Below are 26,253 nucleotides of genomic sequence, written 5' to 3'. Positions count from 1 at the left end.
AATCCTTTATGCTTTCAATTTGCCTTTTCATTGTTAAAATGCACAGTCGCATGACACAGCAAGGCCTTTCAATCTTATCATCTCTTGCACAACTCTACTCTGCCTTAAACACTACTCTGGCACACAATGAGCCCTTGATTTATGTCACGCGTGTGGTTTCAGCTCAAAAGTAACCAAACACATAAACTCATTTTCCATGTGGGAGCAATCGCCCAATGGTGCTGGTTGGGATTTGTACGAGTTCATTGTTGTTCTGAACAATTAAACTAAATTAGTGTTTCTCCTCAAGAGAAGGTCCCGTGATGGGAGTTTAAGGGCAGCCAACCGCCAAGTGGGCCTGCGGTGATCCTGTTTCTCACTTGTCTGCTTTAGTGTTCGGTTTGTTGCCTCAGCTGGACCCAGGAAGGATCTGGAAGGATGTGGATCGGCAAATTTGATGCTCCTTTGAAGTCCCAATCACTGCCTGCAGACTTTTTCACTTCTCATGCCCGGCTTCTCAGAAATGGGATTGTTCTTATAAGGAAATGTGTGGCTACGGCGACTGGAAGGGGGCGTCGCCTGTAACCAGGGAGGTCCGTCAAGGGAAAATTCCTATGTCTTTGCTCTCAGGAGGATTCCCTGCAAATCAATCACCTCCTGTCAGACTGAAAAACTGCAGACTGCAGAGCAGAAATAAGTGCTGGTTTCTTGTCAGCGTCAAATGTAAGTGCCACATTAATCGAGTGTGGCAGTTATTGTTGTATAGAAGACAGAAACAAATTATCAGAAATAAAACAAAGGAAACAAACAGAAGCTAAGCTTTAAGAAGTTTATCTTGGGAGCAATAACGGAAAGATGGCCATTTTCGGACATATTCCTTCTTGGAGTCCAGCCTCCTTGAAGATTCACTTGGTGGACAGGAAGCTGGCAGCAGCTGTGCTGAAGCTCCAGACCCTAATCTCCCTTGTCACAGACGTCACGGCTGTATGGATCCTTGCCCTTTTGCAGCCTTAACTTCAATTCCATCTATAACACACCTTGTTTCTGTCCAAGTCTACAGATAAATAGGTGAACCTGTGCAAAGATTCATCTGTCATTGGATCTTCAAAACAAATAATTAAGCAGCTGTCCAGGTAATGAGCAAGATACGGGTCATTATAGCAAGTGCTTCGATCCTAGGAAGTGGGTGGCAGCTTCTGACGACACCAAACAGCATCATAACAGACACCAAGAATCTCAGGGTTGGGTTGTAGCTCATTAGCGTGTAAGTTTAAGTGAAGTTACAGTTAACATCGCTCACGCGGGTTTCTAACATCGCTCACGCGGGCTTCTAACATCGCTCACGCGGGCTTCTAACATCGCTCACGCGGGCTTCTAACATCGCTCACGCGGGTTTCTAACATCGCTCACGTGGGCTTCTAACATCGCTCACGCGGGCTTCTAACATCGCTCACGCGGGTTTCTAACGTCGCTCACGCGGGCTTCTAACGTCGCTCACTCGGGTTTCTCACGTCGCTCACGCGGGTTTCTAACATCGCTCACACGGGTTTCTAACATCGCTCGCACGGGTTTCTCACATCGCTCACACAGGTTTCTCCTCTGTCAGAACAAGGGCTGCTGATCTATCAGTTGACACTGCTGCATCATCAACCACTTAGGGCAATTGACAGGATAGATTCAGACCCAGAGTCTCAGTGTGACAGAAGAAAACACATGGAATCACTGGCCATCACCTGAGGTCCCATGGGACTCCTGAAATCACAAAACACAGTCAGGGATCACTGAGTTTCTCCTTGCCCCCAAAAGAAACAGGATAAGCTAATATACTAAGGCACTTTGGCAGTGAGGCAGCCATTTTGAATTTCCCAGGCCTTTGGCTTCAGTCAAGCTAAGCCCTCGGGAACAAGGGCAGGATGATAGGCGACAAAAAGACACAGCGTCCCCCGCGGCACCACACTGGGCCTCACCGAGGCTTCAAAGGCAGAAAACAGGGGTCCAAAGGGGCAGCCCTTCCTTTGTCAGGGCCCAGGGAGGGGGGTGAGAGAAACAGCCAACATGGTTGGCTCTTCACGGTCACCCTGGAAGAGCCCCCACCATCATCTCTAATTCCCCCACCCCGGCCAGAGCCCTATTTTGGCACACAAATGCCGGGTCACATGACTGTGGTCATCCCGCTGAGAATGCCTTGTGCGAACGTGAGTGCATGACACCGATTCTCAGAATGAGTAGCTGGAAGGCCTCCTGGCAAAAGTCAGGCACTCCCCACGCAGACAGAGCGTGCCGTCACATGGCAGAGGCTTATAGTTATCCTACAAATCATATTTTAAAATATGTTTTTCTTTACATAGCTTTCCTGTGATTATCCTTAATGATAATGACTATGCCGTTACATTAAGTTTCTGTATGTTTTAATGAATCACACATGATCATCTATAGTGTTCTGTCTTCAGAATGATCTCTTTCTTTAAGCTCTGGTGCCGCATACAGAAATGTAATCCATAGCAATAAAGCTATTTGAACAATTAGCAAGAGAGGAAGTTCCTCCATTGCAGTGTTTGCAAACAGTCAATTGCTTCCATGTGCTTCTCCTGCAGTTACTTTATGACACAATTAGTTCAAATAACCACAAGCAATCAAGGAAAAACAGAACAACCTACTGCAGCTCCAAATTGGAGTCAAAAGCAATTTATGTTATTTACACAGCCGTTTCTGACAGAATGAGTGGTCAATTAGGGAAAGAGTCCCCACAAAGCGGTGTGTTAAACTGAATAACACACACCTCTCTGCATTTAAATGGTCCTGTTCAAGCAAGACTCCTTACCAGAGGGAACTGGGTTCAAGTCCCCAGAGAGGAAATTCTATTGTAACTACGGTGAGGATAGTAGCAATTTCGTAATTACAAAGAGCGGTAAATTGCATGTAGCAATTTTGATAGAAAGCTGTAAATTCATAACATTTATGTTCATACCAGTCCCATGTCAATAAATACAGGATTTAATTAAAAATGTTTGGATCCCTGGCAGTTAATAATGAACACAATAAAATGAAAAGAAAAGAGCACACTGTCCTCACTTTTGTCCGCATTTTTGTGGGGAGCAGTGTTCTATAGAGTTTACACGTGACGAGGACGAGGAGGCACGAGAACACAATGGGTGTAAACATGGTATGAGTAGGGGTCCTGTATGGAGAGGAGAGTAGTGAACATGCAGGGTATTAGCAGGGTGTGAGTAGGGGCCGTGTATGGAGAGGAGATTAGGGAACATGCAGGGTATTAGCAGGGTGTGAGTAGGGGCCGTGTATGGAGAGGAGATTAGGGAACATGCAGGGAATTAGCTGGGTGTGAGTAGAGACCCTGTATGGAGAGGAGATTAGGGAACACACAGGGTATTAGCAGGGTGTGAGTAGGGGCCGTGTATGGATGGGAGATTAGGGAACATGCAGGGAATTAGCTGGGTGAGAGTAGAGGCCCCGTATGGAGAGGAGATTAGGGAACACACAGGGTATTAGCAGGGTGTGAGTAGAGGCCGTGTATGAAGAGGAGATTAGGGAACACACAGGGTATTAGCAGGGTGTGAGTAGAGGCCATGTATGGATGGGAGATTAGGGAACATGCAGGGAATTAGCTGGGTGTGAGTAGAGACCCTGTATGGAGAGGAGATGAGGGAACACACAGGGTATTAGCTGGGTGTGAGTAGGGGCCGTGTATGGATGGGAGATTAGGGAACATGCAGGGCATTAGCAGGGTGTGAGTAGGGGCCGTGTATGGATGGGAGATTAGGGAACACACAGGGTATTAGCTGCATTTGATTAGGGGCCATGGAAGGGGAGACACTGAGCAAACACTAGCCGCCCGCTCCTCCACTTCCCTCAATGGGAACAGCTGAGCATACGCTGATATTTACTGTGCCTGATCTCCAGCCAGACCCATAACTCTGATCCTTTCTGGATATGCCGACTTTAGATCTGTCCATACTGCAGAGAAATATAGTGGCATTTCTGTAGCGTCATAAATGTTACAAATGCGATTACTGCTGCTGACAGAAGCTTCCCCTGTGATCTTATTGACAACTGACCTGTGCTCTAAAAGTCAGACTGCTCTTACTGGCATAGCAGGAGTTATGTGGTGCTGTCAAAAACGTACAGTAACGTCTCTCTCTCTCTCTCTCACAGAGCCACACACACAGGTTTGTAATTATATCTTTGTGGGGACTCTCTAATCCCACCATGACGACCTTAACCCCTACCCAGCCCTAACCTTAACCATAAGTAACCAAACAAAATATAGGACCCTAGCCCAAAACAATTTGCAACGCTTATCAACAATGTATTTTCGTTTGTCTATTTTAGAGGGCCTACAATCTTTGATCCTCTGCCTACAGGGGCCCCTGACCCTATAGGGAGGGCGTTTGGCTGCCAAGGGCCCTTGAATTGTGGTGGTGGTGGTGCTGGTGGTGGGGAGGGGGGGCTCGCAAACGTTTTGCCCAGGGGCCCACACAACCCATAATCCGTCCCTGGCTGGGGGTGCCACACAGCACGAAGCACCCGGCTGGGGCTTCACCCTGGACGGATGCCAGTTCAATGGAGGGCACACACTCCATCGCACACCAAGGGCAATTAGCCTTACTGTATGGCTTTGTACAGCAGGAGGAGCCCGACGTATCCAGGGGAAAGCCAGGCGAGACTGTACACGTGCAGCGGGGGTGGGATTCGAACCCCCAACTTTCCTACCATGAAGGAATAGTGCTAACCAATGGGCTTCATTGGATCAGGGACAATTAAAGAATAAAGCTCCAATAAGAAAGACTCCAAATAATCAATAATACTGAAAGTGAGACATTGATTATTTAAACAGCTGCATGTAGCAGCAAATACTTTCTACAAAGCAACACAGTAGACTTTAAATGAAACTTTAAGTGTCGTTTTCCCATCCATGGTGTAGTTCTGCTCTGTGCCCTAGGCTGCCTGACAGGCTCCAGCTCCCCGTCCCCAACAACCCTAACCAGGATGGATGGATGGATGGATGGATGGATAGATGAAAAAAAATTAATATTAACATCAACTGTCGGAAATCTGTCCCTGACCAGAAAATACAGCCAAGTTAAGCAGATCTCAAGGATAATTCAACCAACACCCTGCAGGACGTTGGGCTCGAGAAGTGTCATCAAACAGGTGATAGGTAGGACTGTCGTGACACATTCAATCCATCAGTCACCAGACAGATCAATACATTCTCACCTGCTCTACCTGACTCTCTTATCAGATGGAACCTCTGCTCCTGTCACCTTCAAGCAGGTACTCAAAAATGCAGTTTTGATGGACTGACGGGATCTCAGCATGGAAAATGTATGTCGAGATAAGGGCGTCCAGCCAGAAAAGAGAACAAAACACATAGCTGGGGATTAGTGGTGTGGAGAGAAGCCCCAGGATCTCCTTCCACTCAAATACGGGATAGTTTCTGCTGAAACTCCAGTCCAGAGGTAGAGTTCCCTCAGACATACTTTGACCAGGAGATGTTCTGGAAGCAAGCTGCTGAATCACAATGCCTAAATACTAGTGTGATCACGGCCTTCCTCATTCACCCATTTCAGCCTAAAACTTCAAGCTGACTTGATATTTTATCATTATGAAAATCTAGATGAACGCTGTCCACAGAAAACCGCATGCGATGAATGAACGTCCTGAATACGACGCATTTTTGGAAAGGACAACAGAAAGGGTGTGTATAGCAAAGTTTGTCTATTCTCAAAAAACACATTTTCTTGATGGCTGTTAGTAATTCCCAGCAGTCTGGGGAAAAAATCAAGTGACCAGAACATTTCAGCTGAATTGTCCATATCGCCGTCCATGAACACCCCACATCTAAAGCACTTAGTAGATAGGAGCTGTTCTCCATCACTTAACAGCAATATATGTTTTGTGTCCGATGGAAAATTTGTTTTAGCTGCGCGGTTATTTCCAAATGACTGATACATGTAGCCTTATTAATAACTCACAGTGATGACGGGCTGCTTTCGAGCAGAAGCCTGAGAAAGAATTAAATATATGCATGGAGCTTCCAAGATGTAAAATCAGGGTCTGTACCCGTGGCAGGCGTGTGTTATTGGTTTCATCTGGAAGTCGTCTGGAGACGTGAACATCACCTCATCCGTCTTCTCACAATCAGGACAGTGGAATTTCTGCAGCAGACAGTGCCAATCAAAAGCAGAACGGTCCACACAACCTCTTCTGCGCCACGTGTGCAGTGTAGGCCGCCCTGAGGTGGTGCTCGGGGCCTTGCATCCGCAGAGACGTCCCCCCGCAAAGAGAGAGAGGACGGGATCCGCCGCCAGGGCAGTGTCAGTGTTTGTTTACATGACACCTCTTTAGTCATGAACCCCCTCAGACCTCGGTGTGGACGGCACCTATAAAAAGGTCTGTTTTCATGGGATGCACCGTACAGCTGTGGCCCAGATGGCCCACGTTCCACAACAACGCAGAGAGAGGAGCGAGCAGAGGCAAAATATACAAGAAGAAGTGCCGTCGTGCCTGAAAGACAACGTGGGGTCGCTCCAACTCTCCCACTCAGTTTCCAGAAGGTCTGAGTCGCATCTCCATGGCTACATAACCAAAACAACACTCTGTGTAGGCGGTGTGGGGGTGTGCCGGGTAGGTGACAAACCCAGGGCTGCCCATATTGCACACTCTGAAAAATGGCAGGCCCCAACGTCATCCTGTCCCCTACTCCTCCACATTGGTGTCCGGATGCCACACGTGAAGAAGAGAGAGAAGTTCAGCCCTGCCCTCTAAACCCGCCTTACTGGGTTCGAAATTTGCAGTCCAAGTTGATGATCTCCTCACCACCCCAGAACATTCAGCCCCTGACGAGAAACGTTGGGTTTTCCCGGGCATCAGGGGACATATATTTAGCAGCCAGACCGCAAACGTTCAAGTTAAAGAGTTACCTATTCTGCTTACATACAAAAGGGCTATTATGTCCCTTTAAGTGACCGTGTCAAGGAAGTTAAGCAAATTAATAACTATCAATGCTTAAGTATTTATTTTTCCCGCTACTCTCCATCTTGAGGCCTGCAGAGAGCCTTTTCACAGTGAAACTCTCCATGCTCTCAGTCTAAGTCAGGATTAATGTTCCCAATAAAATCATACAAATTTCTCAATGTGGTTATGGAGAATTCCAGAGAATGGGAGTGGCTGTCCATGGGAGTCTGGTTCAGGAAGAACAAACTGTGCTGGGACCAGGTCAGTGCCCAGTGTCTGTCGCCTCACTGCACACAGGAGAGCACAGCTTGCCAATATCAGGCCTCCTGTGAAACCAGGTCTAACGTACGGTCGCGAATCCGGGAAGGGCGAGGATCTTACTGGGACTAAACGTAGCCATAATCACAGCCTGACTATATTAACCAGACACCATGAGCCAGAGTCCAAGTCCTTGACATGGACCCAAAATGACAGAAGAGGCCCGGAGCTTCGGCATCTGTAAGAAGACGTAAATCATAGAAGGAGCAAAGTCTTTGTGTAATTAAAGGTGAACACGCAGAAGCAGAGCTTGGTGAAAGGATGCCAGCATGATCGCGAGGCCAAGTGCCGACCCAGGAGAAGAGAGCTCCGTCTGGAGCTGTATCGCTACGCTAAGCCACGCCGTCAACGGAAAAAGAGGGAAAAGAATGAACGATCCCGGTAGCCTGCCGACCGCCTGGCGGAACAGCCGCAAAAAAGCAAAATAATTACTGCCTGCATCAACGGAACCATATAAACAAACAGAACCTAAAAGTAATTATCTATTACACTGAAATCGATATTTGCGAAGTCTTCAGAATGCATAAACTTCCCCTAATAACACTGTGGAAAACCATAAGCCTTTTCCAGCCAACTGGTAAACTTGATAATCTCCCCCTGACTCGTGTCAACATAGACGTCTCGCCCATCGAACTTGAGGAATTCTGCCACTTCCAAACGGAAAATGAAGGGATCCGGATCCAGACTCCAGATAAAGGTTTACGTTTAATTATCCCACAGCGATGCAGTGCTTCGCAAACATTTTACCAGCTGCAGGTGAGTCACCTCAGACTGAACAACATCTGCAAGCTCAGCCCCTTGCAGCTGCTCTGCAGTGCTGAAGGACCTCCCCATCAGCAAGCATGGCAATCTCTCACATCCGGTACAAACTGGAAAGTTCTGTGCGAAGCCAAAAAATATGAAACAGTTTTCCTTACGGGCATCTTTGACACATCGCAAAACCGGCTTTAGCTAACGAAGGTCTTCACGTAATCTGTTGCCAGACAAACACTCAGTCGTTAGCATCGAGCCTTAATGATCCACTTATATTAAACGTGCGCCATATCACACTGGCTTATCCTGTAAGAGTAACAGAAAGGAATGTATCCTGAACAGGGAAGCTGTTTCAGAGACACCTGGAAGAGTACAGGCAATCCATTACCATATCATCTGCAGTTAGGAACCACAAACGCTAATCACTTCATAGGACTGAGGTTATTATACGCTAAACAGGGCAAACAGAACCCACCAAAGAGTGGAAAGGTGAATGATGGGTAAATTTCAGGAACCTCTACACTGTTCTGCTTTGCTATGACAGACCTGGTCCCCATATCAAATAAGCCAAAGCCTAACAAGTATTGCAGAATGTTACATACCATTAAGTAAACTGTGAGCCAACCTTGGCAAAAGCCTCCTATTATATTGTACTGAAATACCAAGTTTATTGTTTTATTCCTTTTCTTCCAAGGAATTTTTTACTGGAATAGGAGCCTGCAGGTTAAATAACATTCATCTGGTTCAGGCCTGAGTCTGAGGCTAAAAACAGATTTTGGAAATACAATCTCACTCTCCCCACCTGCATCAGGTCGGTTTAGCTGTAGGTCACCCAATCAGGCAGAACATAGCACAGGACATATCACAACTAGCCAATCGGTCACTGTGTCTCATCAAAACAGAGCATTATCCAATCAGCAATGCCATGTCAATCCAAACATTGAAAGTAGAAGCGTGTTTCTGTGCTGGCTGAGGTAGTTAATAGAGTTGGAATGGGACGGATAGTCTGCAGTTCTGCGTCGTGGAAGGGGAACTACCACGGTTAAGTACCGTACAGCTGCTGGCAGTTTCCTCGAAAGCATCCGCGTCATGCATGTGACGTCTGCAAGATTGATGGAACCCGAGGGGCCAAGCGCTGCCATCTCCGAGTCCCGCTCACTGCACACGTGCAGAAATGTAAGTGAAAACTAAACCTCAGTGAACCGCGATAACATATACCGGCCCAGCAGGGAACTGTGGCATCACATGCACCCTAAAGTCACCTGGTACATTATTACCGGAAGAATCTTCACAATAACCCTCCAGAGAAGGACGAAATGTTCCACTTTGCGCATGAATATTCTGGACACGACCTCCATCATAACCCCTGTAATTACGTCTCTAAATGGGAGACACACTTATCCAACAGTACTCTACGGTACAGCCAAATGCCAGGCATCAGAAATAAGGCACAGATGGGGGCAGCTAAGTGCCTTCAAGTCCAACTGCACTTACCTATAAATAACTGAGTAATCTAGCAGTAAGATTCAATATAACACACAAAGGGTTTCATAAGCCATGACAGAGGCCCGAAATCTCTCTTAACGATCAAAAGAGTGGCCCGTCTGGAGAGTTTGAGCACTGCACATTTTTAACAGAGTTCCTTTCACCCGCTAGCTGCGCACAAAACTCAAAGCAACGATTTATTACCCAGCAAGCTATTCAAAAAATGACTTAAAAGCCACGTTCCTTTAGCCACGGCTCCGCGCACATGCCAAACCCATAAAACGTTTACAGATTCTTACCCTCCGAAAACCGAGATACAAGTTGTGGCCCTGGCATTTTGGCTCCGTTTTGAATCTGTACCCGCCTCCCCTCAACCGTACTCAGGAAGCCAGCTTCTCGGCCTTGTTTGGGCACAGCACCTGGAGTTGTATCTACCTCAACAGGTAGGGTGTCCCCTTCCCCCCCACCCTAGCAGGGAGGCCTGAGCCCCTTGTTCGATTCACAGCCTGGACATATTCACGAGGGCTCCCAGAACGCACAATGTCATAGGAAAGTCCAGCAGAAGACAGCTCAACCTAGCAACAGATAACAGATAAAGTGTGTGGTGATGAGGGTCGCCTTCATTACAGGACTGCAGGCCTCTACTTCAGGGAACTTTCTCCATCATTCCATTATGTCACGTAGCCGTCCTAGGAAATCGCCGTTGGCTTTCTTGGGTGAAATCATGAGGTTTACCATCAGTTCCGGTCACTGAGACTCTGCGACGGGCAGTAGGGTTTAAAAAAAAAAAAACTCCACTTTCGGATCCCATACGGAAGAACTTCCGCCAGTAAATTGCGCAAATAACTGGCTGGCTGTATAGATGTGAAGGACATCTTCCGGAATGACAGGAATCTCCAGGGGAAGTCAGTGGTGATAAGGGAAGGGCAAAGGCCGGAATGGACTCAGTCCAGCCATCAGAGGGCACTGAGTTATCTATCCAAGGCAATAATCAAGCGCTGGGACTCAGTCACAGGGTAGCGTTTTAGGGTTGGAGCGGCAGCAAAATCTGACCAAACTTGGGCACGGCAGAGGCACAGCACTGGCAGGGATGCGGCCTGGCACCAGTGCCCTCATCTCCCAGCTACCGTTTCCAGCAGCATTTGATGCTGCCAACGTCCCCCAGCCCCACTGCAATGCAGCCTAACACTGCCCCTCCTCTTACTTAAAAAAATGCACACTTTTCATCATAGGATGAATATTTATTTTGGCTTCCTTTAGCCCCCCCCTGTAAACAGACTGCTGTATTTAAATGATTAAGTTATGTCTCCCCAATCTCAAACTCTCTCCTATACCTTTGGGGTGACTTAATGCTAGGCTAATGCTAACATGAATCTGTCGTGTGAGAGTCTAGTCCTGGAGGCCAGAAGAAGCTCGACCAGGACTATGGAGCAGAGAGAAGGTATGTGGTTTGAAAATAGCCGAAGGAAAGAAAATAAAGCAGGATTTACAAACGTAACTGCCAGCCCCTGTGGTATATATGGTGCCCCTCCCAGAGCGCGGTGACGCCTGGACCAGCAGGCTTGCCACGGACATTTGCGGGATCATTTAGGCTAATTCCGTCACTCCTGCACGCAGAGGACAGACCCAGGGCCGGCTGGCATTTAGCTGTAATCATACAGAGCTGTAACTCACATGGGTGACATTGACAGTGACACACGAGGAACTGGACACTCACTGCCCACAGCGAATTACAATGACTGTGTCCGGACAGCCAGTGAAAAAGGGGAATTTTCACCAACCAAAATGTGGAGGGAGTTAATGTCACAAAGCCATGAGATGATGGGGGTTTAATTTCTCAGCGATGGTTGACTAGTCTACTGGGGCAGTGAGCGTGTGTGTTTCAGTGAGTGTGTGTCTATGCGTTGTCAGGAAAGCTCTCTGACTAGCCGAATTAGGCACCTTCCTCTTCGGATCAGCAAAAACATGAGCTTATGTTTGTTGATCTTGCAGGTGCAAAGCATGGTGGACCCACATCTGTTTTCGCTCATGAACGGAGAATCTTTGAGACCTCTAATACAGACATTTATTTTCTTTTGAAGTCTCCCAGAATGCCGTGGCTCCCAGTACAGCAGCAGTACAATCCACAGGCCCCTGAAGGGGGGGAACGGACGGGTTAAAAGACATAAATGGAAGGTCAGGCCTTCTCTGCCACCCTGCAGAATTCAGACCTGGACCCAGATCATGCTAAAACGACCAGCTAGAAACCCCTTCAAATAGGGAAAAAGATCACTGTGCACTACTGGTGTGAAATTCCAGTAGCGCACCCCCCCACTCTCCTTGAGCATGAATCATGCCATGTCACACGATCTACTGGCTGTATTATTTCCACACCTCATCGTTTCAGGCCCAACTCATTCTGACACCGTATTCATTAAACCCAACCGCCATCCCGTCAAGTCCAGTTTAGTCTGTGTTTTTCAATTTGGTTTCTATCCATCTTCTTGTCTGTTGCTCTCATGTCTCTCCAGCAAAACAGCCTCAACGGCCGTGTCCATCTGGGGCTCTGTTTCCTGACTCCCGCCACCAGAGAACAAGTTCCGCTCTTTATTCTGGAAGGGATAATGTTTGTTTGTTCTCCCTAAATGCGGTGGAGGGAAGACGAATGAGCGGAAAGAAGGAAAGCCAGGCGTTAAAGACTCAGGACCAGTGTCTAAACCCTCCTTTACCAAATAAGATATCTATGAGGCTTAAAAAGATGTTCATCTTCCACTGCAACTATAAATCTATGCAAACAACACATCTGTCATCAATGCAGACCAGGAGTGGCTCATCTTCTCCAGAAAGGGCCGCTGTGTATGCAGTTTTCACTGCAGCTCCCTAATTAGATTACTAATTAGAGGACTGACTGGCTGAAGTCTTCACACCTGATTTTGAACACCTGACCTAAAGGTTATCCCACAAACCTGCACACACACTGGCCTTTTGAAGATAAGACTGGCCACCTCTGATGTAGACACATATGAAACAGTTCACTTATACAGACACACAGTTATTTATCTATCCTAATGTTATATATAACCAGAAGTTATGGAAATAGAATATCGACAAACAAGCCTGTTCCTACAACTCAGTGAATGCGTCAGTGCTTAGCTAGCTAACCCAAGCACTGACAAGAGGAGTATGTGAGATCAATGGCCGCTCATAGATCTTTTTCCTGCTTTGCGGCATAAATTATGCATGTGTATAGACTGTATAACGTGAGATGGCTCCTGTGAGATGTGCCTGCATGGACTGACAGCGTAGAGGCAGGATGCCGTCGGCAACCAATCGCTCTGGCCAATAAACGGCAGACGCTGGAGCTCTCCCTGCGTTTAATTTTTAATCCAAAGAACATTATGGGTCCACATCCGTTACTCCAGGGCTGTTCCTCAACACATGTGCTTGTGTTCTCACGTACCTGTGTCACGTCATCCGAAGACCAGAAGTACAGAAGTATAGAGGATGGTAAAAATTGGTTGCATCCTCACTGAACGAGACCAATCCCATGATTCATTGTGGACCAAGTTACTTATTGGGAGACAAGTTAGCACAACTGGTCTTGCCAAGTCCACCAGTATGATCTTTGCGTTCTTGGTACTGAGAAACACCCCAGGAATGTGCAGATCTGACCAACTCGGATCCTCATGATGTCCGGACAACATCCCCCTCCTCTTGCACCCGAGTCCACATGACTGTGTAGGTCAGAGGACGTGCCCCGCAGGGCAGAAAGGGCTTCCACCACGCCATGGTGGGGGAGGCTTGGCAGGCAGGTCCGAAGCTGACTGAGGGCTATCAAACGGTGGAAACGACACCTTAAAATTGGAGCCTCCCTCTCTCCACAAGAGCTGCCACAGCTCACGGCACGGAGCCGACCTCGACACCACAGTCTGGATGACTACAGCGCCCCCTACTTCTGACTAGGAGAGAATCGCGTTCTTTCCGGCATGTGGCCCGCAGGGGGATTTTTACAGCCTTGTTTGAAAGCTTATTATTCTGTAAGTCCACGGTCTATCGCTTAATCCCTAATAAATCCAGGTTTGCAAATGGAAAAAGAAAATAAATTTACACTGCAGCCCTATTTTAAAGTGTTTGGACAAGGCAGAGCACGCACACGGTCAAGGGCTGATTGTTTGGGAATGATGCCCGGCACCAGGCCACCGGCACCACTAACCATTTGGACCATACCCTTTCTACCCAACTTTAGGACTGTCGTTTTGAATCCTGCTTCTACATTCAAGCAATATCCCAGAAGGCCTTGGTGCGATGGTGGAACACTGGGTGTGTTCTAGAACTCTGAAAAGCCCCAGTGTTCTCTCCTCGCCACCACCTTCCCATCTGGCTGAGCGCAGGCTTCCCTGGCAGACACGTTCATGCCAGACGCCAAGGCCTCACGGCACGCGGAAGGAGGGGAGCAGAGGGGGATGTGAGTGCAGTGTGTGACACATACCAGGAAGAAACATTAAAGGCCACAGTCTCCTGAGTCTGGTAAGGCACAGTCATGGCACTGCCCTCCAAAAAGCCTACTAACAAAATAGTCCGTATATCACGTGACCTTTCGAAGAAACCTACAAATAAAAAACCCAGACGTGTGTCATGTGACCCGTCAGAATTAGAGCTCAGCAAACCAGTTTTGAAATTCTAAGAACATCTGGTGCCCAGCTCCTGATAGGGCGCTGCTATAAACACCAGCTGATCCAAGCCCGCCAGGTGGACACCTCTGGTCATGCCCTGCTCCTGGGCGCCACATGCACCTCCTCCTGCCCATTTCAGTTCAATCTGAGCCAATATTTTATTCACACCACGGCACTGTGATATTCCCCGATTTTAAGTATAAAAAAATGAATAAATGTTACCCGCATAATGAGATAATTAATGTATTTTTTAAAATGATGTCTATAAATTATATGTATACAAATTAGACATAAAAATGTATAATATATCACAGTTATTTGTAGTCGCGAATGGATTACATGTTGGTAACCAGACCACAGTACAAAGAAAACAGTGTAATAAGACTGAATGAATAAAATAAACATTTAAAGATACACAGACACCTGCTTGGCCTAAAAGTCGAAAATAACAGAACAAAATGGAGACTCGTAAACCTGAAGTGGTCAGTACCAATCAGGAGAGAGAATACACATCAGGAGCATCAATCAGGAAGGAGAAGACACACGGGGAGCACCAATCAGAGCCTTCTGGCTATCAAGATGAATCAAGTAAGAACAAGGAGTGCTTCCTCCCATAATAGGGCAGATCGTCAGTTCCTGGCATCGGTGTGCGTGCGCGTTTGTGTACGCGTGTGTATGCCTTTCAGTTTTATAAAGTGTTTTCCACCAAACTGACAACAATGGCTTTTATGGATGGTGACTAATGTCTCGTAAGGGCGCTGACAGAGATGGGGTGCTGATGGACAATGTCCCAGGCTAATTATGGGATGTTTGTCGCAGGAGCCCATGGCTGACAGAAGAGCCCGTGGGGAAGAGTCATTCCCACAATGCCGTGCAGCGATGCCAAGGAGCCTGAGAGGGACGCACATGACCGACAGAGCACGCCCAGAGGACGCCATGCCGTGTGTGAGATCCGCAGCTCTCGCTGGACCGCAAATCTCCGCTCGCCGCCGAGTTCCTATTCCTCCCGCCAGGATTAAGACGCACACAGAGCCGTTGGGATGTTGGACGTGCACCCCTGGTGGCTACTCCACTCCGTACAGAACTGAGGAAACAATTTACGACAATTCGAAGCCCTGGAGTTAAATGAAAGCCCGCCACGCTGAAACAGATCCTCGTTTGGCGGCTGCACTGCGGAGAAAATGCCTCAGTTTATTTATTTACAGGCAAGTGTAACCAGAGCGACACAGAACAGCCGTAAAGCACCAAGAAGTGTGACACTACATGAAAATAAATGAGATCGCTTTCAGCGGAGCGATGGTCTCTCACGGAACAAGGGGGCAGTGCCCTGACCCAGTTCTTCAGACAGGCCCCCTGGCTCCCACGACACAGGCGGGTTGCACACAGCTGGTAATGGGGGCTTGAATCAGCCAATCATGCCTCAGCATTGGCTTTGGTAACAGCAGAGCGATAAATCATGGTTTATGGCCACTCAGCACTATCGCATCATCACGCGCATCTCCGCCATTCCAAGGGTGTGAGTATTGCGATGACGCAAGGCAGAGTAGCGGGGGGTGGGGGTGTGGCAAAGAGAGGGGAGTCCCTAGAGAATGACTTACCCTGGAGATGGTGAGGGGCATGTTGAAGTCTTTGCCCCCCTGCAGGCGGAACCCCCAAGGAGCTGGGCCCATCAGGGACACGCTGTAGTTGCTGCTCATGTCAGTGGGTCACTGGGTTTGCTGGGATTCACTGGGTTTGCTGGGATTCACTGGGATTCAGGTGGAGTTCAGTTGGAGTTCAGGTGTGTAGTTAGCAGCTCTGAAAATTCCTGTGGAAAAAAAACCGACCAGGTTAGAGGGTCTTTCTGTGCAGCGAGTCGATCGGCATGAATGACTTGAGTTCTAGAGACCGTCATCTTCATAGAGCATCTCACAGATCAGGAGGTTTTTTAATAATCTAATAATTACTGCTGTAGCAAGAAGACAGTATTGGTCAGATGTTCATCTGGAAACTGAAAAACTAACTAACAGCTAAGACACACAGGACAACTAGGGGGAGACATCAAGGGTCAGCACACAGATAAAAGCAAATGCACCTGTGCTACATAGATAACATACAAAACTGTGCCATAAACCCCCCACAACCTTCCCCACCCCCCAAAACATACTGGCCTGGATACTCAGAGCTCAGCCTACAAAAGTGAGCTAAAGAACCTGGATGAAAGCAGGTGGGCAGAACCTGGGCTTCCTGGACCTCCCCGGACCCGTCAGCCGAGAGTGCTGATTGCAAGGCAGAGCTGTGCCCATTTATACCATTGGCGGGGGGTGGGGGGGGGAGCACTTCCAGCCAGATATTTTAAGAAACAAACATCAACAGGGGTGATAGTTTTTAAGGTGGAACTGACACCAAACCCAGACCAAACCCAAGGGTCTGGGTCGGAGAGCAGTGTCTGTCCTCCCTGCGTGTCCTGCTTCTCTTCACCCTCCTGCCAGTCTCAGCTGCCAGCCCTGCGCCGTCTGGATGGCCTAGTGCGCTTCCCTAAGCAGATGCAGCAGCACATGCCCACAGCCTCTTAAGCGCCTGGCGTCTTCATCACCCTGCACTGTACTGGCATCTGTTAGTGGACCTACATCAAAGCAGCCAAGCCTCCCTCTGCCCTGGACCACACTCGCTCTCATTTCCTCCCCCAGGAGTGAAGAATAAATGTCTCATGATATTGAACAGGCATGGCATTAAAAAGGCTTTTTTTTTTGGTCCTATGAACACATGAACACCTCCCACAAATCAATCCTTATTTGGTCATGGCCCCAGAGCTCAATAAACCAGACAGGGTGATTTAAATTAACATTTTTTTTCATCCCAGGATGTAATTCATTAGCCTCACATGTTGTTTGCGAGACAAAATGAGCCGCTGGGATGGAGCCAGGAGAAGCCGAACCCTTCGGGGCAATACTGACACCCTGTCTCTGCAGGTCACGTGACCAGAGATGTCACAGAGAGGGGAGGAGGGAGGGGGTGGAGCCAGAGGTGAGGAAAGCATGACGCAGATGGCTGTCGTTCTGTTATTTGGGCTGTCTCCATGGGAACAATGTCCGGTCTTCAAGACCAATTATGTCCCAGCTTGCTTCTGCGCTCAATGGCAAAGCCGTTTATCTGGCTGTGAGAACTGAGAGATGGGTCCCGTTATTTTAAAGTTCATACAGAGCTCACCTTTAAGAGAGGAACAAAAATTAAATAAAGTTCTGAAGCCACATACAGAAAGAAAAATGATTGGTTCAGGGAGATAACCAATCGGATTGTGGAGGAGGTGGGTACGAGCAACTAGAGGAAGCGGGACCAAGACATCTGATTGGTTCTCTCTCTAAACCAATCATTTTTCCTTCTGCCCTCAGAACATTTTTCTGTAAGTAAAACTCCCATGACTTGAGAAATGATCATAAACAATGAAGCATGATTATAGTAGGATCAAGTCAGTAAGAATCCCGCTGAAGATGGCCCCCGTCTCCGTGGTTAGTCTCTTCTTTGTGCCCAGCCTTCCAAAAGAGCTGAAGACCCTTTTGCTATATGCCGTTACTGTTAGATTGTACTCATTTTCCAAGACTGCTCAGTCTGCTGGTGCATAGCCCTGGTATTTCTTAATCCAGTCTGCAGCTTAATCCCTACATGCTTCGTGCACAGAAACATCATCCGGCCTTTAGCTGCTCCGCCACCTAGTGGCCCACAGGATGTCCTTCAGTCTGAATGCAGCTATGGATGAAATGGGGGCTGGTTGCCTTTGTCAGGCATAGAAGAACAGCATTTCTTTTAAGACTCCAGAATCGGAAGTGTGTGGCCATTACAGATGCCCACAATACCGTCCTGATCACCAAAGCGGCTCAAATCTGCCCTCATTTGGGTCAAAAAATAAATCATGTGGTGTGTGTTACTGCAGCTGGCCTGGCACGGGCGCCCAGCACATGAGCGACGGGTGCAGCTGACCGCGCAGTGAGATTACAGGGGCTCGAGCGTTTAGATTTCACTGGAAGCTTCCAGCCAAAGCAGCCTTCATACAGACCTCATTTGGATTATAAACCTTCGCTTTTACAGTCAGCCGGCCTCTTCCTGCCTCAGTCCATGAATGTCACGAATTTGCTCCCTGACAAGAAACAGAATGTTTTTTTGTTTTTTTTTTTAAAGATGAGGTGGCCTTCTTCCAGGGCCAGAGCGGGAATCTCTGTCCATCCTCAGAAAGCATCACTGCTGTTCAGTCATCACTTTGGGGGGGGGGGGGGGGGGGGTTACTGAAAAACTGTAATTCCTCTGTTCAAGCAGAGAAAGGAGGAGAACAAAGAGAGACAGGCTGACAGTGCAGTAAAAGCGGGAAAATGCAGGAAGGAAGCACACTTAAAGCCTTCAGTGTGGGTCTGTCTCAAGTGTTTACAGAGTAAACTGTTAAGAGTGCAAGACACACATACCCACTAGGGTTAAAAGCTTCCCCTGCCCGAGAGAGTAATGAAATAAAACAGGATGTTCCTGTCATCCAGGCCGCCACAGATAAAGGCTGCAATTGTTATTTATCTTTTCGGGGAATGTTACGGGCAGCATTGCAATGGGACCACTTTGGATATCGGACGGGATTGGTATAAGCCCATCGGTAAGGGGGGGGATGTGTCTGCCAAAGCATAATGACAGCTGCCTGATCGCTTCAGTCGGGATGCTGAGCACCAGGGAGATGCTCAATGGAAGAGCCACCCCCCCCCAACTGCCCAGCACACCACGCGGTCCAGCTCGAAAAGCTCGAGAAACAGCCACGGGTGAACGATGGGGTCTTTCCGGTGTCCCGGGGGCAGGGAAATCTTAAAGGACACCGAGGGTTTCATCCCAACACGAGCACACATGCGATTCAGATCAGACCATCGCAGATGTTCTGCGAGGATAAAGCGTCAAATAGGGAGACGAAGGCTTTGGGCCAAGAGCTTTAGAGGTTTCGCTGCCCTAGGAGAGCCATCAGAAGGAAGAAGACCAAAGCGTGGAAACTTTGCAAGATGCGAGAAGACCACACCCTGACGCTCTGCGCGTGCAGGCGGCCTTGACATGTGGATGAGTATTTATATGCATCACAGTATGAATGACAATGGCCAATAAATCCACTGTAAAGTCTGCGTCACGTTATTTATAGTATGGATGCACTAAAATAGCTAGTAAAAAAGATTCATGCCAAATAGCAGTAATTGGACGTTGGTGCCCTGTGGTGGCGCTGTTGCCAGTAAATATGAGTGGCAACATGAATGAAGGAACTGCCTGCAATGGAATCATGCTAAGTGTGGGATTGTGAAGCTCAGGACAGGAGGCCATCAACCTGCTTTAGTAAATTCTAACCTGACAGGTAGGAGCGAAGCGGCACCTCTCAGCTTTAACCGGCTCTAACAGCTTACTGCTACAGTTGTCAGTGTGAGATTTCTCAACGTTGCTGTTGCTGTTCCCTGCAAGGGAGTCAAGATGGTTCCACTTGGCCTTGGTGAGCAGGAAGACGGTGACAAGAAGAGCAACGAGTAAGGTGTCAATGCTGCTGAGATGATGAGGGCTCAAGGGGAGACTGCTGAGGTATCGAAAGCTCTGTTGAGGCCGTTGGGAAGGTTTTGCGACGCTAATCTGGCTAAGATGTTGAGATGGCGAAGGCTCTGTGATGTCAAAGGCTATTGAGGTATTGAGACTGTTAAGATGTTGAAGGCTCTGAGATGTAGAAGATCCTGAGATGTTAGGAAATTTCAGGCCACTGACAAATTAAGGCAGCTGAGATATGGAAAGTGAGATGTGGGCTGCAACTATCTGGACTGTAAACTAAGCCGTTAAGTCAAAGAAACATTCTTACAGTGACCATTATGGTGGTACTAGCTCACTTAGACTCACACTGGCGTGAGTCTATCAGCTTTGACACAGAGTCAGAGTCCAAAGCAGTTATCAGAGGCAAGAAAATAGCAGTACAAGTAAAATGTGGAGAAAATAACACATTAGTAGAAAGAGTTGAAGCGATTTCTTTCTCAAAACTTATTGACAAGACTGGGAAATGTAAAATGTGTCCATAAAGCCACGTAGATGCAAACGCAGTAGACGGTGAGCGATAAACTGAACTGGCCATTATCAGAGTGAATTTAGATGCCACACAGCACAGATGGGGCAACTGACATTTTCCGATGGTCGGTCCAAAGTCTATTTCCACCCTTTGTGCTCATCAGTTTCCGTCCCACGGCTTTCCAGTCATCGGCCTTATAAATAGCACAATAATGTCCCCCCTTTAGGCTGGACGTCTCCGTGTACCTTCGCTGTTCATTACGCGGATCGGACGTAAGAGATGGTCTATATCCTGCTCATGATTTGACCCAAAGCCCATCTTCTGGTCCTTCTTGGACCTGGACGCTCAGTACGGATTGGGTGTGAACATCACCCTGAGGCAGGACGTGTTCTCAATCTCTCCTGCGTCAAAGAAGGAAAACTACAGTCCCCTCTGTGTACGTCATAACTAAGCCATGATTATCTCGTCTCTTTGACTGGGAATGTTTACGCGATCTCGATGATGCAAGCTGGCCACAATCCAGCACAGAGATGAAGGTGTAAAGTGCAGTGCAAACGTTTAACAACACATTGTCCAGCAATTTAAATCCCCCAGACATAAACCCTGTTCATCCTCTCCAGAGTGATACAGACAGCAGAGGTAGGGCAGAGGGAGAGAGCCATTACCCTTTGAGATAGTAAACGCAAACAAGACAAAGGGGTGTTTATTCACATCATGTCTGGCTCCAGACTGTGCATACTTCAGATTGCGAAGTTTTCCTTTTGTTTTGCTGCCCAGAGAGGCAAAAGGAGCACGTCCGCAGCTGACAGCCGCAAACGTAGGAATGCGTCAGTCAGACAGGAACCTGTAAAGAGGCACATTCACTTCTAGTGTTCCCATCAACCCTCAGTGGGAAAGGTCAAAGGTCAGCCACAGGGAGGCGAGCTGGCCGCTGTCGCCAAACCCTATTCCATATTTGGCCTTTTTGAAGCTGTCTTTGCACGGCACCACACTCCCGTCTGGCTCCAGTTCTGCGAGTTCACTCCTCCGGAACCAGAGTGCGGCTAATTTAAAGTCACAGAGCGGCACCGGTTTTTACAGGGACTTTCCTCCTCTTCAGACAGAGCTCTTTTACCCTGTAAAATCCACATGAATTTGTACATGAAACAGAATATAACGATAATGTGCAGGGCTATGCCAGGGCGCTATAATCGGCCAATCCATCTCCAGCCAATCAGCTCAGAGTGGGGTCCTGGAGCCCACCCAGACAACACAGGGCATGTATGAAGATAATCCATAATGTAATATATCGATGTACATAAATACAGTAGACAATTTTGTCAAACTGAAACACAGATCTATCTATATTATACTCATTATTCATTAATCCATGTATCCATTAATCTGGGGCTCAAGGTAGGGGGGACCTGTTTCAATTACCTTGACCACCATTGGCGCTGTCACCATGCCGATGGAAAGCAGAGGTATGAACCCCAAGAATGAAGACCACAACACCAAGCGTAACGTGACGATACCACAGCCAAACTACGAGCTGAATCCTCAGGGAATGAAGCCCTTTCTGGAGCCCGTGGGCCCACGAACAGATGAAATAAAAGCGGTATTGTATATTTTTTTAGAAGCTGTGATGTGCTCAGGATTTGCCCGGATTTGACCCTGAGCGAAGGCGAGACAGGATCCTTTTCAGCTGCCCCCCCCCCCCCCCCCGGGCTAGTGCCGCTGCGGCAGACCATTGTCTGCTGATCAGAATCATCTGCGTGGCTCTTATGGGGTCGAACGGCCCCAAGCACATGGATTTCACGGTGGTTCGGGGCCAAATCCGCCACTGGCGACCTTCATCCCATCTTACGCTGCTGTTTGTTTACACGTCTTTCCGATTACAGTGCGCTCATCCCCGTCCGATTACAGTGCGCTCATCCCCGTCAGATTACAGTGCGCTCATCCCCGTCCGATTACAGTGCGCTCATCCCCGTTACACTCCCCCATATAAATGACTGACGTCCACAGCTGGTGATGGAAGCACTTCATCCCAACAAAACAGGGATCATCCTTGGGAGCCACTCAAGATTTTGGGCCCCGTGAAACTGTATTATATACAGGGCCCCCAACTTAGACCAATTCAATTATGGTCCAAATTTTTAGGGCCCCTGCCATTCAAGGACTAAGCATTTTTTCTGACATCCAGGCATTTTCATTGAATTGGGAAAAAATAAATAGAAAAAGAATCAAACTTATTAAATCCTTCCCGTCGATTGATCTTCTGCCAGAATCCACCCTCCACTGGTCGACAAGGTCTGTCACCAGCACCGACATGATAAAGCTACATGTGCAGGAGAAACAATGAGGTTCAACCACACTTCCCCCCCACCGCGCCCCCTCATGCCCCACAGTTTGTTTTACCCTCTCCGTGGTCTTTGTTCCCCCTTCATTTGTTAACCTCTTTCAGCTGCAGCTGTTGTACAGTGCTGGAGAGGTTGGTGATGTGGGGGTGGGGGGAGATTCTCCACAGAACCTCAGGCCATCCAGCCCTCCCCCCCCACCCCCCCAGCCCGGCCTTCCCATGGGATTATCTGTGCTTCTCCAGTTTCTCATGCGGAGGTTGGGGAGGGCCTCCTCATGGTGAATCTTCACCCCCTAGTCACCAAAACATCCGTCACTTTATTCACCCTCAATGACAGACAAACAGACAACAACCTCTCCCATCCCACATGACCAATGACCACCAGCTACTTCTCAGTTATGATCAAGAGGAACCAGGAGAGGGGGTGCTTCCCAAATATTTAATTTGGTTTAATTCATCCCCCTAATAAATTGACCTTTACATTTAAATTATTGTGTCGTAGTCGTCGTCCCCCCCCCCCCCCCCCCCCCCAATAACAAACTCACTCCTACGCTGGTCTGTACTTCTACAGACATAAGACTCCAGCAGTATTACTTAATCGCCCTCCCTGCTGAGATCAAAGGGTGATTTCAGTAAGTAAAATCACATACGCCTCTTCGCCCTAACCATGGCGATCCTAACGCAGGGATTCACGGAGACCCGTCTGTGAAAGCACAAAAGGAGGCAGAATCGTGATGGACGTCGGTGAGGATGTGGCCCCCGCTTTCTGAGCACGCCGGCCTCCGCATTGGAGCCCACACGTGTGAATAATTCCCCCTCTTTCACACTGAAACTGCATTGCTCCGTTGGCACAAAACAGACGTCCGTGAGTGGGGGACTTGAGGTTTCGGTTATGAAGGGGACCCTGGGAGGGCTGGGACGGGGGCCGAGATCACGTCGATAGCACCCCCTCAACCCAAAGTGGGAGGCTGACATAGAACAGGCCCCGCTGAGGAACCCTGGGCTTGTCACTCCGGGGGCGGAATGTAACTCGGGGACATCTGAATAGGATGGTAATTGCTCCCCCATCAAGGAGCAGGAAGGGTGACTTTTGGTGACGCAGGTGACCAGGTCGGATCGAGACGCTTGGCAGGGACCTCGCTGCCTGCGCCCTTTCTGTCTCACTGCGTATCTGGGGGGGGGGGGGTTGGGGGTGCCAGGGAGGTACCTTCTCCCTCTGCTCTTAGCTCATGGGCTGAACTTAAACCTGTCACAGTGCCCAAGTCAACAGCTGCCCTGAAAGACTCTGCACCTGCCTGCCTGCACCTGAGCCATGCCGGGGGGGGGGGGGGGATCTGGGTGACACCTCACAACATGTCTAGCCACGCCCACTGAAATTGGGCCTCAGGCGCTGACAGCGGGCCTGTGAGAAACTGCGAGGAACATTTACTAAAGATCCTTTTTGTTAGAACAGAAATAAAAGGGAGAGGTTTATTACTCAATTTTCATTCACTTTTTAAACCATGAGCCAAAACCCTCTGATACTCCAACCCATTAACTTCATTAGTCATTTTGCAAGACAAAAATAGCTTTGTTAAACATATATCATATATAAACTATAAATTAATCGTCATGGCCTAATAACTTCAGCTTGCAATTAGTTTATCCGAACTGAAAACTATTTTAAACATATCTGTACACATAAGTATGTTAATGTAAACATAATCTATTTATATAGTTGATATTTAGGCGGGTGCTGAGTACTTTAAAAGCACTTTCGGACACTTTACTATCCCGGAAAAGGGCTGCAATTAGACGCATGCATGCGAACTGAATCAGACTAAACTCACCCCCAAAATCTTAAGATAATAATCAGAAAACTTGTAAGGCTATCTTAATGTAATTTTTAAAAGTGCATTTGGACCGGTATCATATTTTAATGAGTCGATAATGAATGTGTGGACACAGCATATTTAAAAATACATTCGTGATTGAACATCTATATTTATGTTTTAATAGGCGATCTGTTTAGAGGGTCCAAACAGCCTCGGAAATGCCGCCAAATATTTGGACCTTTTACGAGGCGGAGCGGCCAGATCCTGCGCTATTACAAATACACATGGATGTCGATGAGCCGAACTGGAGACCAGCCGTGTTTTCTGACGTGAGCTCGTGGATTATGGAAGAAATGACACCAACAAACAAACAAACAAGAAACGGAACGTGCAACATCCGCCGGACCATCTTCATATAACCATATAATTCACAACCACTTAATATGGAGACAGAAGTAATATCTGAAACCAGCATGATTTAAAAAATGCTAAAACACCTAAAGTAGAACAAAACGGTAAATGCAAACTGAAGTATGTCATTCATTTTTACTAAAAAAGGCTACTCCAAACGAATAAGACGAGTGTAAAATGGGTACGGAGGTTCTGCCATACGTATTTCCTTATCTTATGAAAATGTTAAGCCCGGGGGGTTTGCGTGCAGAAATCTCACAACAAAAATAACGCAAAGCCAGATGCCACCGAAAAGTCAAGTGACCCCGAACTGAATAATTCATTAAAACAGACAGAAGCGCTCTTTTGTGCAACATCCCATCCAACTTTCCGTTATACTACTGAGATAAAACAGTCCCCGTGCCTGACAAAATTACAACGACAAATGAAAAATGCATGTTGCGTTTATTAAATTATTACAAGCCTTGTGCGGGGGAAAAAAATCAAAACTTCACACTCAGATATTACATCCTACATATAATCGTCCCAGTGCGGACTATAAACTGGTATTAAAGTGCGAACAGTGTGTAAACAGCCATTAAAATGCGAACCTGAGAAATAAGATTTTGAATCTGCAATTAAGTCCCCCCCCCCCCCCCCCCCCTTAAACTCCAAGTTTAAGGACACTGCATTTTAACACGTCTTTGTCCTGAGACGCGATGCGACCGTGAGCCGCTTTTGTCCCTGTGACACACGGGACAGTGTTTAATTATAAGGGGTGCACTTGCTGCCCCCGCAACTTCCATCCGGAGGCACTCCGGTTCGCCCATTCTTTTTTCATCCCCCCATCCGATCCAGGTTCCGGTTTGATGTAAGTGCGGGTTCTTACCGGCGTGAATCCGTCGTCCTCCAGCTGTGCCGTAGGATCAGCCGCCTACTCTGCCGGGTGCGAAGCGCTGCTGATACTCCGGCTGCCCCGCCGGGGGGAGGTTAATGCCCCCGTTTCCCTTTACGTCACGGAAGCAGGGGCTGGACCAAAAATAACACAAACGGCAATATAATCAAAACAATACGGAATAAAACCGGCCTTAAAGAGCATTAATCCGTCGTTCGTTTTTGCAGACCAAGTACATTTTTATAAATGAAAGGTTCGCTAAAATGAATGCACTGTAATATACTTCTGTTAACTGGACAGCTTGGCTGCTCTTTAGAAAGTTATTTAGAAGGTCAGAAAAGGTCATTTTAAGCAAGTGATTTTGTCCTGGACTGGGGCGGCGGGCCGACCGATAAACATTAACTTGGTGCAATGAAAAATAAATGTGCTTGTCTGTCCTGCCAAGCGGTCGCCAAAAATATATTACCAAGTACCTGCTGACAGCAGGAAAAAATTGATACCGATAAATCACTTTAATTAGTAAATAAAGTTGTCTTGCACGGTCCGGAACACTAAGCCATACACCTTCAAAGACTAAAATGAAAATATTATTACTACTACTACTACTACTAGTATTATTATTA

At 47.7% G+C, this 26,253-nt stretch overlaps 1 protein-coding gene across 9 annotated transcripts in view; it reads right to left on the bottom strand.

The window, feature by feature from the left end:
- pdlim5a (PDZ and LIM domain 5a) overlaps positions 1–26,026 on the bottom strand; it is a 68,675-nt gene extending 42,649 nt beyond the window's left edge. For 2 of the 9 annotated variants that reach the window (XM_048984761.1, XM_048984762.1), the window contains exons 1-2: positions 25,625–26,025; positions 15,761–15,969 (exon numbers count right to left, since the gene is read on the bottom strand). In XM_048984761.1, the coding sequence (XP_048840718.1) occupies positions 15,761–15,859 (99 nt within the window). In that variant the 5' untranslated portion in view covers positions 15,860–15,969; positions 25,625–26,025. Of the gene's footprint in view, positions 1–15,760; positions 15,970–16,312; positions 16,437–25,624 lie in introns of those variants that run through there. The other 7 variants (XM_048984766.1, XM_048984767.1, XM_048984758.1 and 4 more) reach the window with 6 other exon arrangements.
- Between the last annotated feature and the right edge of the window lie 227 nt (positions 26,027–26,253).

The sequence above is a fragment of the Brienomyrus brachyistius genome, chromosome 2 (genome assembly GCF_023856365.1).
Source record: "Brienomyrus brachyistius isolate T26 chromosome 2, BBRACH_0.4, whole genome shotgun sequence".
Lineage (NCBI taxonomy): Eukaryota > Metazoa > Chordata > Actinopteri > Osteoglossiformes > Mormyridae > Brienomyrus > Brienomyrus brachyistius.
This window is presented reverse-complemented; position numbering and strand designations above follow the sequence as displayed.